The sequence below is a fragment of the Microtus oregoni genome, unplaced genomic scaffold, assembly GCF_018167655.1.
Source record: "Microtus oregoni isolate MIOR12 unplaced genomic scaffold, Mior012 000032F_ref0000030, whole genome shotgun sequence".
NCBI classification, from domain to species: Eukaryota; Metazoa; Chordata; class Mammalia; order Rodentia; family Cricetidae; genus Microtus; species Microtus oregoni.
This window is the reverse complement of record NW_024543091.1, coordinates 27,935,012-27,947,861: the sequence shown is the minus strand read 5'-3', so window position 1 is coordinate 27,947,861 and position 12,850 is coordinate 27,935,012. Positions and strand designations below refer to the sequence as shown.

General features: G+C 44.7%; 1 protein-coding gene across 2 annotated transcripts in view; it reads left to right on the top strand.

The window, feature by feature from the left end:
* The window catches only part of Adpgk (ADP dependent glucokinase), a 30,485-nt gene extending 18,670 nt beyond the window's left edge, over window positions 1–11,815 (top strand). Inside the window, exons 4-7 of one of the 2 annotated variants that reach the window (XM_041679887.1) lie at window positions 5,753–5,873; window positions 8,520–8,716; window positions 9,262–9,360; window positions 10,345–11,815. In XM_041679887.1, the coding sequence (XP_041535821.1) occupies window positions 5,753–5,873; window positions 8,520–8,716; window positions 9,262–9,360; window positions 10,345–10,893 (966 nt within the window). In that variant the 3' untranslated portion in view covers window positions 10,894–11,815. Of the gene's footprint in view, window positions 1–5,752; window positions 5,874–8,519; window positions 8,717–9,261; window positions 9,361–10,341 lie in introns of both variants that reach the window. The other variant, XM_041679886.1, reaches the window with a different exon arrangement.
* The last annotated feature ends 1,035 nt before the right edge of the window (window positions 11,816–12,850 follow it).

The following is a 12,850-nucleotide window of genomic DNA, read 5'->3' as shown; positions in this document are numbered from 1 at the left end:
TGGCACAGGAGCCTTTTCAGCTCTTCAGAGCCTCTATCTGGCAATTCCTATAAGGTTACTTAATAAGGTTGGTTGTTTGAAAAACTTAGGCTATTCCTCTCTAACCTTATAATGCAATGCTGAAATTGGTTGTCATTTAAATTCCTCTGGATCTGAATGTCTCTATGTCTGTTTTATTTAGTTTTTCCAAAGACTGTATCTTGGCAGTCAAACCAAACAACTTTTTAAGAGATAAACCAAGAATTATCAAAACAACAACAAGGATTATCAAAGTGATAATTAACAGTACGCCAATCCTGGTTATATTGATTATCCCTTCATTTAGTTGTTTCATTTTTAAATCATGCATTACATAATCATAGAAACCTAACTTTCTCTATTGTAATTGTGTTTCCCATTTTTTAAGATGGGAAAAAACTTTCTCTTTGAACTAATTTCTGCCTTAAAAAATTCCCAATTTTCTTACCAAATCTGCTACCAATGATGATGAGGATGTGAGGCTTATTGCTGCTATGTAGAATAATAAAAACCTGACTGGATTTTAAGGCAGCTACCTAGTTTGGCAGCAGCTTAATAGGGGGATTCAGGGAAAGCCCACCAGGAGAGAAGAAAGCAAAACCTAGCCTGTAGGGTAGTGACTCTGGCCACGTGTAGCAAATGGCTTTTTTATAAATTTGTACCCCAAAAGTTGGGTGCCAGATATAGCACAAATAATAAAGGCCCAGAGACAGATATTGGGTTCAAGCTGGAGATTAGAAAAGCAAAGCAGCCAACCACTAGAGAGCTCTACCAAGGCTCAGACAAACAAAGGCATGGTCACATCCTCAGTATGACTGCAGACTGCAATGCTCTCCACCAACCTTAGACTGCAGTGAGCTCTTGTCTCCTCCTGCCTTATATAACTCTCTCTGCCTAGCCATACCACCCCTGTCTCCACCTCCCTAGTGCTGGGATTAAAGGTGTATGACTCCCTAGTTCATGGAGCACCTTTGTGTGAGTCTCTTTCTCTTTTTAGACAGATTGAGTCTCGTGTAGTCCAGGGTGGTCGTGAGTCCTGGGATTAAAGGTGTTTGCCACTATTCCCTGATCTCTAAGTGGCTTAACTCTGCACTCTGATCTTCAGGCAAGCTTTATTTATTAAAACACAAATAAAATATCACTATACAAACTGAGTTCCAGGACAGCCACGATTTTTACACCGAGAAGCCCTGTCTCGAAAAACCAAAAAAGGAACTAGGTTTTCCAGAGGTGCTAATAAGAGCTAACCCATACGTAGTTCTTACCACAGCCCAGGCACTGTTGGAAGTGCTACTCACATTTGCACACACTCACTCCTGTAATCCTCACCAGTGCCTGTAAGAAAGTCCTCTTTTTATTTCCCCCTTGGAGATAGAAGAGTGAGGTACACAGAAGTCAGAACAGCTCATTGCCTATTGTTAAGTAAACCAGCTTCAGAATTGTACTCCGTTTCTTAGAAGTAGACCTGGGGAGTCTAGGAAAGGCCAACTTAGTGCAGCAGTGAAAGTGAAGTCAGGTGGCAGAAGAGAAGCAGTGCCTTTAAAAAGACATGTGTGCATACATCTGTACATGTCCAGCCAGGGCTCTTGACCACTGAGCCATCCCTTTTTTAAAATATTGACTTGTCCTTTCTTAAATATTGATATTCCTTTTTATTTATTTATTTTTGAGACATAGTTTCTCTGTAGCTCTGGCTGTTCTGGAATTTGGGTAGACCAGGCTAGCTTTGAACTCAGAGATCTACCTGTGTCTGCCCACCAAGTACTGGGATTAAATGCATGTGCTACCATGCCTGGCTTTCTTTTTTTTTCTTTCTTCTTTTTTTTAATATGTTGCTGGGCCTTGTGCATGCTGGAGAAGCACTATACTACCAAGCTACACCCCTAGCCTCATTTTTCAATATTAAATCACCTTTGTATCCCTGGGGTAAACTGTTTATGATGCATTACTCTTTTGTAATTTCTTGAGTTCTGTTTACTAAACTTCTGTTTAAAATGTTTATGTCAGTTTCCATGGAGAGATAGTGATTTGTATTTTTCTTATAAAGTCTGGTTTTGCTATGAGAATAATAATGCCATTCTATAGTAGAATAAGTTGAGATTATTTCCTCTGCTTCCAGTTTTGTTTTGTTTTGTTTTTATTCTATAAGGGGCAAGGTGCTACAGAGAAACTTTGTCTCAAAAATAAATAAATAAAAAGGAATATCATGTACGCCCCATGCGCAATTCACTTCTGGAGGTCAGAAGATAAGTCCTCCAAGTTGGATCTCTCCCTCCATCATATGGATTCTGGGGATCAAATTAGGCTGTCAAGCTTGGAAACAAGTCAGTCCCCCATTTTTCGAGACAGGGTTTCTCTGTAGCTTTGGAGCCTGTTCTGGAACTAGCTCTTGTAGACCAGGCTGGCCTCAAACTCACAGAGATCTGTCTGCCTCTGCCTCCTGAGTGCTGGGATTAAAGGTGTGCACCACCACTGCCCGGGCAACATCTTTTTTTTAAATGAATATGGGTGCTTTGCTTGCTTGTATGGACTTGGAGGTGGTTGACAGCTGTCATGTAGGTGCTAGGTATTGGACCTAGTTCCTCTGAAAGAGCAGCTAGTGCTTTTAACCATCATGCCATTTCTCCAGTCCTACACTGAATATCTTTATCACAGTTATGTAAATCTTTCCCAGGAAGACAAACCAATGTCTCTTCACCCCAATTAGGGCACCACCAGCAGACCAAAGTAAGGCATACACTCAAATCTAGGTTGCAGAACCAGTGAGTTTAGTTAGTGTTGCTTTTAAGAGTGTGGGTGAGGCATTATTTATAGGAACATGGAGCTGATACACCACTGAGGAAATGCACGGGTGTGTGTGCATATGCACGTGCACACACACACACACACACACCATCTCTCTCCTAGTAAACTGCCTCTTGGAGAGGGGGAGAACAGAACCTTGGGAGTTTGTGGCCTAATGAACCTCTCTTCCCCAGTAAAAGCTCTTTAATAAACTTAATGTTTATATAGGTGATCACAACTGCTGAAACTTCAAGAGGACAATGACAGTGTCATTCCCGGAAAACAGAATATTACAATTTATTACAGCCATGTGTTATTAGAAACGATAAGAAAAGAATGACAGGTTTCTGGAAAGGAGCCGGCACAAGATCACCTTCCAAAGACCTTTATAGGGGATGGGCCAGGGTAGAGAGCAGCTGTTTTAGCAGATCTAGCTGTTCTACATAACACAATGGGGGGCAGGGGAAGGGGGCTGGAAGAGCCTTCAGATCTCTCTACAATGGGGATCTCTGACTCACAGCTTCTGGGGAATGGCTGGAGTTCCAGACTGTGACTTACGCCAGCCCAGAAACCAGGCACTAGGTAAGACCACAACCTTTCTTATAGTTACAGGAGTGGGGGTGGAGAGGGTGGGGGTTGGGGGGAGCTGGGCTTTCCTCTTCTGCTGAGACATGAGTGTCCCATGAGCCTTAGGAGCAGCCTGGGAGCTCTCTGTTCTCCCAGAGTAAGATCTTTAAAATGCTGAACTTTTTTTCCCTTTTAATGCTAAGTTTTGTAGACCTCCAAAGGATTTTAAATACACTAGATTTTTAGTAATTACCTCTTTTTAAAAATAGGGGGATTTTTACTTTTATTTGTTTATATATGTAAACATATGGAATTTGTTTATATATATATTTTTTATATGGAGATAAGGTCTCACTGTGTACTGCTGGCTGACCTGGAACTCATTATGTTGACCAGGCTGGCCTTGAATTTAAGAGGTTGATCTGCGGTTCCTTCTGCCTCTGGAATGCTGAGATTGAAGGCATGTAGCACCATGCCCAGTTTCTGTATTTTTATATATTCATTTGTTTATGTGTGGATGTGCATGTGCCACAGCATACATATGGATACTTATGGAAGCCAGGGGACAGACTGTGGAAGTCAGTACTCTCCTTCAACCATATAGCCCCAGGGATCAGGCTCAGGCCCTCGAGCTTAGTGGCAAGTGCTTTTACCTACTGAGCCATCTCAGGATCTATTGTTATTGCTGTACCTGTTTTACATGTGTTATCAATCTTGCAGCTGTGTGTCTTTAATCTTTATCTTTCAAACAGCATGACTCTAGAGTTAGCATTTCCGTTTCTCTTCGTTCCTGGTCTTGAGCCATAGTTCTACCTCCTCTTGTTGTTGTTCTGCCTAAAGGACTTCCTTTTATTAATAACATTTCCTTTGATAGGGGTATGCTAGTAAATCATAAATTCTTTCAGATTTTGAACATCTGGAAGCTCTTTCATGGTAAAATGTGTTTGTAGGGCTCAACAGGTTCGTTCATGCATCATACGGATCACTATGATGATCAAAGCCTAATGTCCAAGTGCTTTGAAACTGTATTTTTGACCTGTTTTTTTTTTTGTTGTTGTTGTTTTAGGAATGTGGCTCTTATTGTCTCAGAATTAAAACTCCAAGTTAGAATTAGGGGAAGGAAATAAAGTGGCAGGACCAAAAATTTTCAGAGCTGACAAGAGGCTCGTGTCAAAATGGAGAGCAGGGAGGGAGGTGAACTTTTACCCAGAAGCCCAAGAGTCTGTACAAAACAGTATACAAATAAGGAGCTCATTTGCCAAAGAAGATGGCTTTGAAATGTGTGAGCAGGGTGCATCAATCTGAACCAAAGTTAGGGATCCTTCATATTTTGAGACTGTTAGGCTGACCTTGAGGGGTGTGAGAGAAACTATGCACTGGACTGTGGTTCAGCTGTGATAGGAAGGGGCTTCTAGAGGTAACAGCCGGGGATCTCAGGTCCAGGGTGAAGAAAGGGGTTTGGAAAAGTTGCAGCACATCCCCCTAAGCTTGAAAGGCTGTGTGGCCATGTAACAGTTAAGGCCAGTGAGAGTGTGCGGTCGCACAGGTTAAGTCACTGGGCAGTGCAGTCTGGTGAAAGGAAGTAGCCCTCTTTTCCTATACTATGCAAAAATTCCAAACAAGTATTTATTATCTGGCAGCTTTGTGCAAACACCTCCATGTCTATCTGCCCACAGAATACAAGGAGTTTTAACAAGACTTTGTAGGGGCTTCACACAGTAATGCACGCTTGCCATTCCAGCTACCCAGGAGGCTAAGGAGGCAGAGGGCTAGCCAGTATCATCTCGGGAAAAGAAAGAAACACACCCACTCCATCCTGAGAATATAGGGTGTGTGTGTGTATAAACTGTGTTAAAACAAAAATCTACTTTCTCAGTTTTGGAGGTTCAAAGGTCCAAAATGAAGGTCTCATGGAGGTGTAAAGGGCCCTTTTGCTGCTTGTAGATGGCCAGCTGTGTTCCAGTGTAGCGTTGAGGGTTGTACAAATCGTTTTCTCTGAGTTCCGTCTGACTAAGACCTTATTTAATCTTCATTCTCATAAAGGCTCTAGCTCCAACAGCATCACCTTGGGGTTAGTCCTTCAGTGTCCGGACTTGAGGAAGACACATTCATTCTGTAACTGAGTGTGGGCCACAGAAGTTGTATAGATACCGAATAACAAGGACTTTATCATTCCCATTTCTAGGCACATTATGGTCATACTCCTAAAATCCTAAGCCTTGGCAGTGAAGAGTCCTGTGCTACAAACCTCCAAAGCAGGAGCTTTTGAAATTCAGTTGGATTCTGATAGCTTGCTAAATGAATAGAATTGACTCAAACACACCTTCCTAGTTACTGTTTGGATTCTGCAGGAGACTGACTTGATGTTGCTTCTTCTCTCTAGGTTCTTCTTTGTGGTCCAATTGGTCCAAAGCTGCATGAACTTCTTGATGACAATGTGTTTGTTCCACCAGAGTCACTGCAGGAAGTGGATGAGTTCCACCTCATTCTAGAGTACCTAGCAGGTGAGGAAGTCAGGGGTGTGGGTGGTGGAGCATATGAGTGCTGATGGGAGGACGGGAAGAGGACTCTGTGGTGCAGGGTTTGACTGTGCCAGGAGTCCTTGTCGTAGTAGGCTCCTGAACCAAAGATTTCCCAGCCCATTGTCTTAAGGCGCTGCCATTAGCCATTGTCTCCATGGAATATAACAGTGTTGAAGACAGTGCTCCCTCCCATCTGCAGACTGCACTGGTATGAACCTAGGGAAAGAGGCTGCAGGAGAGATCTGTCTTGATTAAAAGTAAGAATGAGCACATGCTTATAATAAAGTTTTTCTTTATTACCAAGAGCTAAGAAGGACAGCAAATGTTTGCTCATTTCTTTTGGATTCTGCCATGAACTTTTCAGGCTCAGCCCTTCCAGGCTGCTTGAGATTGGTACCAGGCCTCTGGCAAGCTTTCATGGAGCACGTCATTCTTTTCCTGGAGGTGAAATGCAGTGTTATTTATTTTTCTTCCTGTTACATAATATTCCAGTGTTATGAGTCCACAGTACACCTATCCCAGTGGATTTTATGTTACAAGAATGAAGGTCTGATTCCTCAACAAATCTTTAATACCTGGACACAAATAATTTTGTGTGTTTCCTATTACATCTTTTCCTGTGCTGAAGAACTCTTATTTTCTGACTGGGCATCCACACAGACTGATGGGTGTCCCTAGAGCAGTACTTAATGGTCTTCAGTGAGTCACTTCTAAGTCAAACGGGGACCCTCATCTAAAGTAAGAAACTGTCATGTGTGGTACAAATATATGCTTCTTGAAAAGTACCCCGAGGGATTGGATGTTTCCAGTCCTCTGACATACACTAGAAACAGCCGGGGACTTATGGAGGGCAGGTCTAAACTTAGAAGCAGAATGTTTTAGTAGGGAATCAACATTTAATAATACCCAGGCTTTGAGTTGCTGAGTTCAGTTTCCCCAAATGGGACATAAATGTGTCTTTTTACCACTAAATGTGGTGGCAAAGATGAACCTGGGAGTGGGTTTTAAGCCTTGTGAACTGCTTTAGGACCACTGCCTAGAAGGTTCTGGATCGCTAAGGTGTGTGCCAGGGCCCTGCTTCTGCCACTTCTATAGGCACCCATAGAAAATGCCTGGGCATTTCTCACGGTGACTTGGGAGTGGAGATGGTACTGTGTCAGAGCTCTGACTCTTTTGGTAGGGAGCCCACTCGGCTCTCTCAAAAAGAATCTCTGTCCTTGGCTTAATAAGCCTCCTATTTTTGTTCGTTCAGATGCCTAGGTTTTTGGTTTTTTGTTTTCTTGGACAAAGCAGTGGCCTTCTGTTACCCTCATGTGAAGCTGCCATAGGTTCCAGGTAGAGTCTGATGGCAGCAGCCCTCGGTAACCTTAACAGAAGCAGTTACTGGCTTTTCTGTAGCCTGGATTGGTAAATTCCAAGAACATTTTTCAACTTTCTTTTTCTTTCTTTTCTTTTTTTCTTCTCTCTGTCCTTCCAGAGTACCTCAGAAAAGCTCACTTTCAGGCTTAGTCTGGGAATTAAGTGAGTCACTGCAGAGGTTCACTGAGTTGATCCACTGAGAGAAGAGATTGCTTGCAGAAACTAATAGAGTTTGGTGAGGAGAGGAGCCACTCCCTCAGTCCTGTCTGTGGAAACAGCAGCACGCTCCATTCTCTCCTGTCCCGCCTGGGAAAGGCCTGTTTACTTTTGCCTGGTCATTCCCTGAAGAACTCAGAGGCTCTTTTCCCCAGGCTAAGAGGGACAATACTTCCTAGCAGTGTCCAATGGAGAATAGCTTGTTTTAACCATTGTGTAGTCTTGATTGCAGAAGTACTAGATTTTTTTTTTTTGTCCTTGTGGTCATTTAGGTCATCTGTCTGCTTTCTGATTCCCTTGTTCTTTGCTAATTCATTCTCGTGGCTGTGTGGCAGATGCGTTGTGAGGCAGTAGGGATGTGATGAGGGAAACATAGCTGCCCTCAGCGCAGGGGCTATAGGCGATGGATACCTGCACAGGTCAGTGCAGAACTATGCCAGGTCCTACAGTAGGGCACACTAGTGGCCCTGCCAAGGAAGTAGGAGAAGGACGCATTTAGGGAAGAACTTGCCACTGAATAGTCACTACTCCAAAGCCACTCTGCACAGAAATGGCTGAAACACCTAGATAGTCTTAGACCACAAGCCCAGAAACCTCCAGTGGGCAGGAGCAAAAGGTGCAGTCAGCTAGGCTCAGGCTTTCAGCATATTTAGCTTCCAGCTCTGAAAAGTGCTCAGGGTATGGCCCTTGAGAGGGCAGCATGGCCCCTCTGTTGGGTGTGCAGGCTTACTATGTATGCTGATGTGTTCTGTGTGCTCTGTAGACATGACCTGTGCTGGAGTTCAGCAGAGCTTCTTTGGAACTAAAGGGGAGCTGGTGACCTTAAAAGGCACAGGGCTCATCCTGTTTCTGTTTCTTTATTAGATTTGGGTTTAGGTTTTGATTTGTGTTTTTATCTACTGCAGTCCGGTCCTGGATGCAGCACCCTGCAGCCCTTATACTGCTCTAGGGTCTGCTCAGAGCCGAGGCTCCTGTGAGGCCCCTGCTGTGCCCTGCAGCTGGGAAACTGAAAGCCTCTTCCTTTTCTCCCATGTGTTGACTGGGATTTTCTAGGGGAGGAGTGGGGCCCGTTTAAAGCTCCCCATGCCAACCGGTTCATCTTCTCTCACGACCTCTCCAACGGGGCCATGAATATGCTGGAGGTGTTTGTGTCTAGCCTGGAGGAGTTCCAGCCTGACCTGGTGGTCCTCTCTGGATTGCACATGATGGAGGGACAAAGCAAGGAGCTCCAGAGGAAGAGGCTCTTGGAGGTAATGGCTCTGTTACAGACCCATAGGTCTCAGCTGGTGTTTTCTGTCAGGCTCCTGCCACTGAGCCTCTAGCTGATGCTGGCTTGTCTTAGGCTCTGCTCTGTCAAAGTAGTAGCAGGAGAAAGGCAATTGAAGACATCTTGCCTGCGCCTCTACATGCTGTGCTTAACTGAGTGTGGCTGCAAGCTGCAGGGTTTGTAGCTATGTCCTGTGTTTTCCGTACCATCTCACTTCACACCAGCTATGCTGTGCTTCATGCAGGTTTGTATACATTGGGGCCAACGGCTCAGATTAGGTCCCAGGAATAGGAGACATGAACATACGGGTGCAGTTCTGTGTCCTCTGATTCTAAAGCCCTGGTTGCTCCCTACAGAGTAGAGTTTTTCTATTGGGGAAAAGCAGCCATTGTTCACAGAGGAGGTGGGGACCCAGTTCATGAGGACACAAAGGGTGTTTCGAGTACATCCCGGCTACTCAGGACCTAATCTTGCCCTCCCTTCTGCCTGACTTCTATCCTAATGGCACTGCTGTTGTCCTCTCTGCAGGTCGTGACCTCCATTTCTGACATCCCCACTGGTATTCCAATTCATCTAGAGCTGGCCAGTATGACCAACAGGGAGCTCATGAGCAGCATTGTGCATCAGGTAACCACATGGGCCATTCACTGGCTGCCTCTAGCCTGGGGCCTCAAAGGGAAGTTCCGTTCTCCCAGGAGATGAGATGTCTGGGCTCTGACAGGTTTACTAACTGACATGTAGGCGTTGTGTCACTAAGATCTAAGTGTGGATGAGCCAGAATGGATCAAGGACTGTTGGAATAATATTTCCTACTGGGTTAGGACTGTGGCAGAATAACCCATGGCCTGACACATGTTTCTTCCTTTGGAGAGAGGATGTTGAAGTGAAGAGTGTTGGGGGATTTTGTTTGTTTGTTTTGTAGATTTCAGAGGCAAAGCTGAAAGCCCAAGTCAGCTCCTTTTAATTCAACACAAACTTTAGGTAAACATGACTCCCTAGTGCTAGGTATCTTAGGTTACCTCCCTCTAGACAGCAGGGATGATTTGGATAAGTCCCACTGAGTCAGGCCTAAACATAGGCGTTCCACACCTGGGCTGGCACGTTAGCTTAGCTACTCATTAGCTTTATGAGCTTAGGTGACATATGAACTTACACCAGATAGTGTGAAAAGATCTGGGGTGACATCTGCTTCCACCCCATACCTGCTCAGCAATCTCATCAGTTTCATTTGTAACTCCAGTCTTATTTTATGCATTGGTAAGAAAACACGGAAGTTTAACAGGCAGGATGCCTGCTGACACCCATGAGCTCTCAATGGTGAGAGTATCTGATCTATGTGCAGAGGCAAAGGCACAGCAAGTCTAAGCCCTTTCTACAGGGACATATAGCAAGTCTAGGTCTAGAGGGTATTGAGGCAACTCTATACAGTTTCCCAAGTATTCATGAAGTGGAAACAGATTTAATTCGTGAAACTGGTTTCAGAGACGGGCCATGGTAAGAAGAAAGATGGTCCCTGCCTGACATTTCATCATTGGCTGTGTCCTAATACTAATATACCAGGAGCTAGGTTGTGTCCACCAAAAAGAGACCTGTCATTATTTTTGTTAGCAGGTCTTTCCCGCAGTGACTTCTCTTGGGCTGAATGAACAGGAGCTGTTGTTTCTCAGCCAGTCAGCATCTGGACCTCATGCTTCTCTCTCCTCCTGGGATGGTGTTCCTGATGTGGGCATGGTCAGTGACATTCTCTTCTGGATCTTGAAGGAACATGGAAGGAGTAAAACCAGATCCTCAGATCTCACCAGGATCCATTTCCACACACTGGTCTACCACATCCTGGCAACTGTGGATGGACACTGGGCCAACCAGCTTGCGGCTGTGGCTGCAGGAGCTCGTGTGGCTGGGACACAAGCCTGCGCCACAGAAACCATAGATGCCAGCCGAGTATCTCTAAGAGCACCTCAAGAGTTCATGACATCCCATTCAGAGTCCGGCTCCAGAATTGTATTAAACCCAAATAAGCCAGTGGTGGAGTGGCATAGGGAGGGAATAACCTTCCATTTCACACCTGTGTTGGTGTGTAAAGACCCCATTCGAACTGTGGGCCTTGGTGATGCCATTTCAGCTGAAGGCCTCTTCTATTCAGAAGCACATCCTGATTAGGAAGACTGTAGGCAGTTCGCGTGAGGAATGAAAACCACCCATCTTCAGAATTCCAGGAATAATATAGCTTGGAAAATAGGCTGTGGGTGTCAGAACAGTTCCTAGACCTAATTGGAAGACAGCCAAAGAAATCACAGCAGATTAAACTGTACAGATACATTCCAGCCTGTTGGCAATTGCATAAAAACACTTCAGGTTTAATTGAAACTTAGTCATGTATTAATGAGATTTTTGTTTTTTATGTTGTGTTACAAAGGTTAGAGCCTCTATTCCTGAGTCCCCAGTTGATGTACCACCAGGTGTTACATGACATTTAACTCTGGAGAGCTCATCCAGCCACAGAGAGCACTTTTCTCCTTGCCCACTAGAGAAGGGCAGCCCCTCCCCACAAGCCTGACTGCTCATAAAGCTTATGTTCCTGGGCAGAATCAAGCTGTCCATTCAGTGTTACAGTGACAATATTTGATGTGCATTCCTTCTCAGCCTCCTGCTCAGACATAGGTCAGAGCCACAAGAAAGGATAAAACTGTCCTGTGCTTTATGATCTCAGACTGGAGATACTGGCAAGGCCTGAGCCGCCTCATCAATCTAAACTTGCTTGGAAGGACCATGCCTTCCTGCCCCAGCTCCATAGACTGGGGCTGGCTGGACTCAGTCAGCCCCATTGTTCAGCCCTGGAAGAGCTCTCTACAGCAGAACCCTGGTACTTGTTCCTCCTGAGCCTTGAAGAGATCCGCTTTATAACTGGAATGTGCTTCTATGTAGAACACGTGTTTCGTGTTTGCTTTGACACCGCCATTAAAGAGTTTGACCTCATAAGAGCCCCAAGATCATGAATAAATGTGTCATGTTGTATATTTTTTTAATAAATCAAGATTTCTGTGTGCTTTTAAAAATAATAAAAGAATTTACATTTCAGGGATCCTGAGTCTAACCGATTTTGTTCTCATCTCACTCTGAACAGATCTAGTGACTTGCATGGCACTTGGCTGCTGAGGCCTTTGTTCTTTGTTCCTGCCAATGGGTTAGGGTAGCCCCCGAGCTGAGCCCTAGCAGTAGGCTTGTCAGGATCAAAGTCTCAGAAGCTTCTGCTGTGGAGCTGCCTTCAGGATAAGTGAAAGCATAGCCATGTCAAAGAGCCAAAAGCTTCCTAGTTCAAAGAGCAAGATGTGAGTGGCACAGGACAGGAGCCATTCACGCCAGCCCTGCAGCGGCTCGTGGGATCGCAAACTACCCTCTCTGCTCTGGGTAAGCGGGAAAGTCTGCTCTGTTTTAGAGAAAACTGAAGTCTACACAAATATGAATCTTGAAATTGAAAGCAAACATTAAGGATACTGGTGGCTGTCGTTTAATCCTCCACCTCCAAAGAAGCTCAGTTAAAATTAGTTTTCTGGGAGGCAGAAACAAGCAGATCTTTGAGTTTGAGGCCAGCCTGATCTACAGTTAGACCCTGTCTCAAAAAAAAAAAAAAGTTTCTACGCCTTTTCTTTTTAAGTCACCTAAGTTCTGAGATTCAGGTGAGCACCACCAGGGCTTCAGCATTTCAGGAAGCTGAAGTGAGAGGAGATAACTTTCTTTTTTTTTTTTTTTTTCGGATTTTCGAGACAGGGTTTCTCCGTAGCTTTTGGTTCCTGTCCTGGAACTAGCTCTTGTAGACCAGGCTGGCCTCGAACTCACAGAGATCCGCCTGCCTCTGCCTCCCGAGTGCTGGGATTAAAGGCGTGCGCCACCACGGCCCAGCGAGATAACTTTCTTAAGGCCAAGACTTTGTAAGCTCTCATGTGTTCTTTCCCTTGGTCTTTATTTGTTCAGCTTCTGTCAAATTTGAGACTATAGTCTCAAACACCTCTCTGGGTTTTGCTGGTAATACCAATAAAGACTATAGTGACAGGTGTGGTGAGCACCACCTACGCCACTGGCATGTTTGCTGCCCCCTGAGAATTAGCAGGGCCAGCTT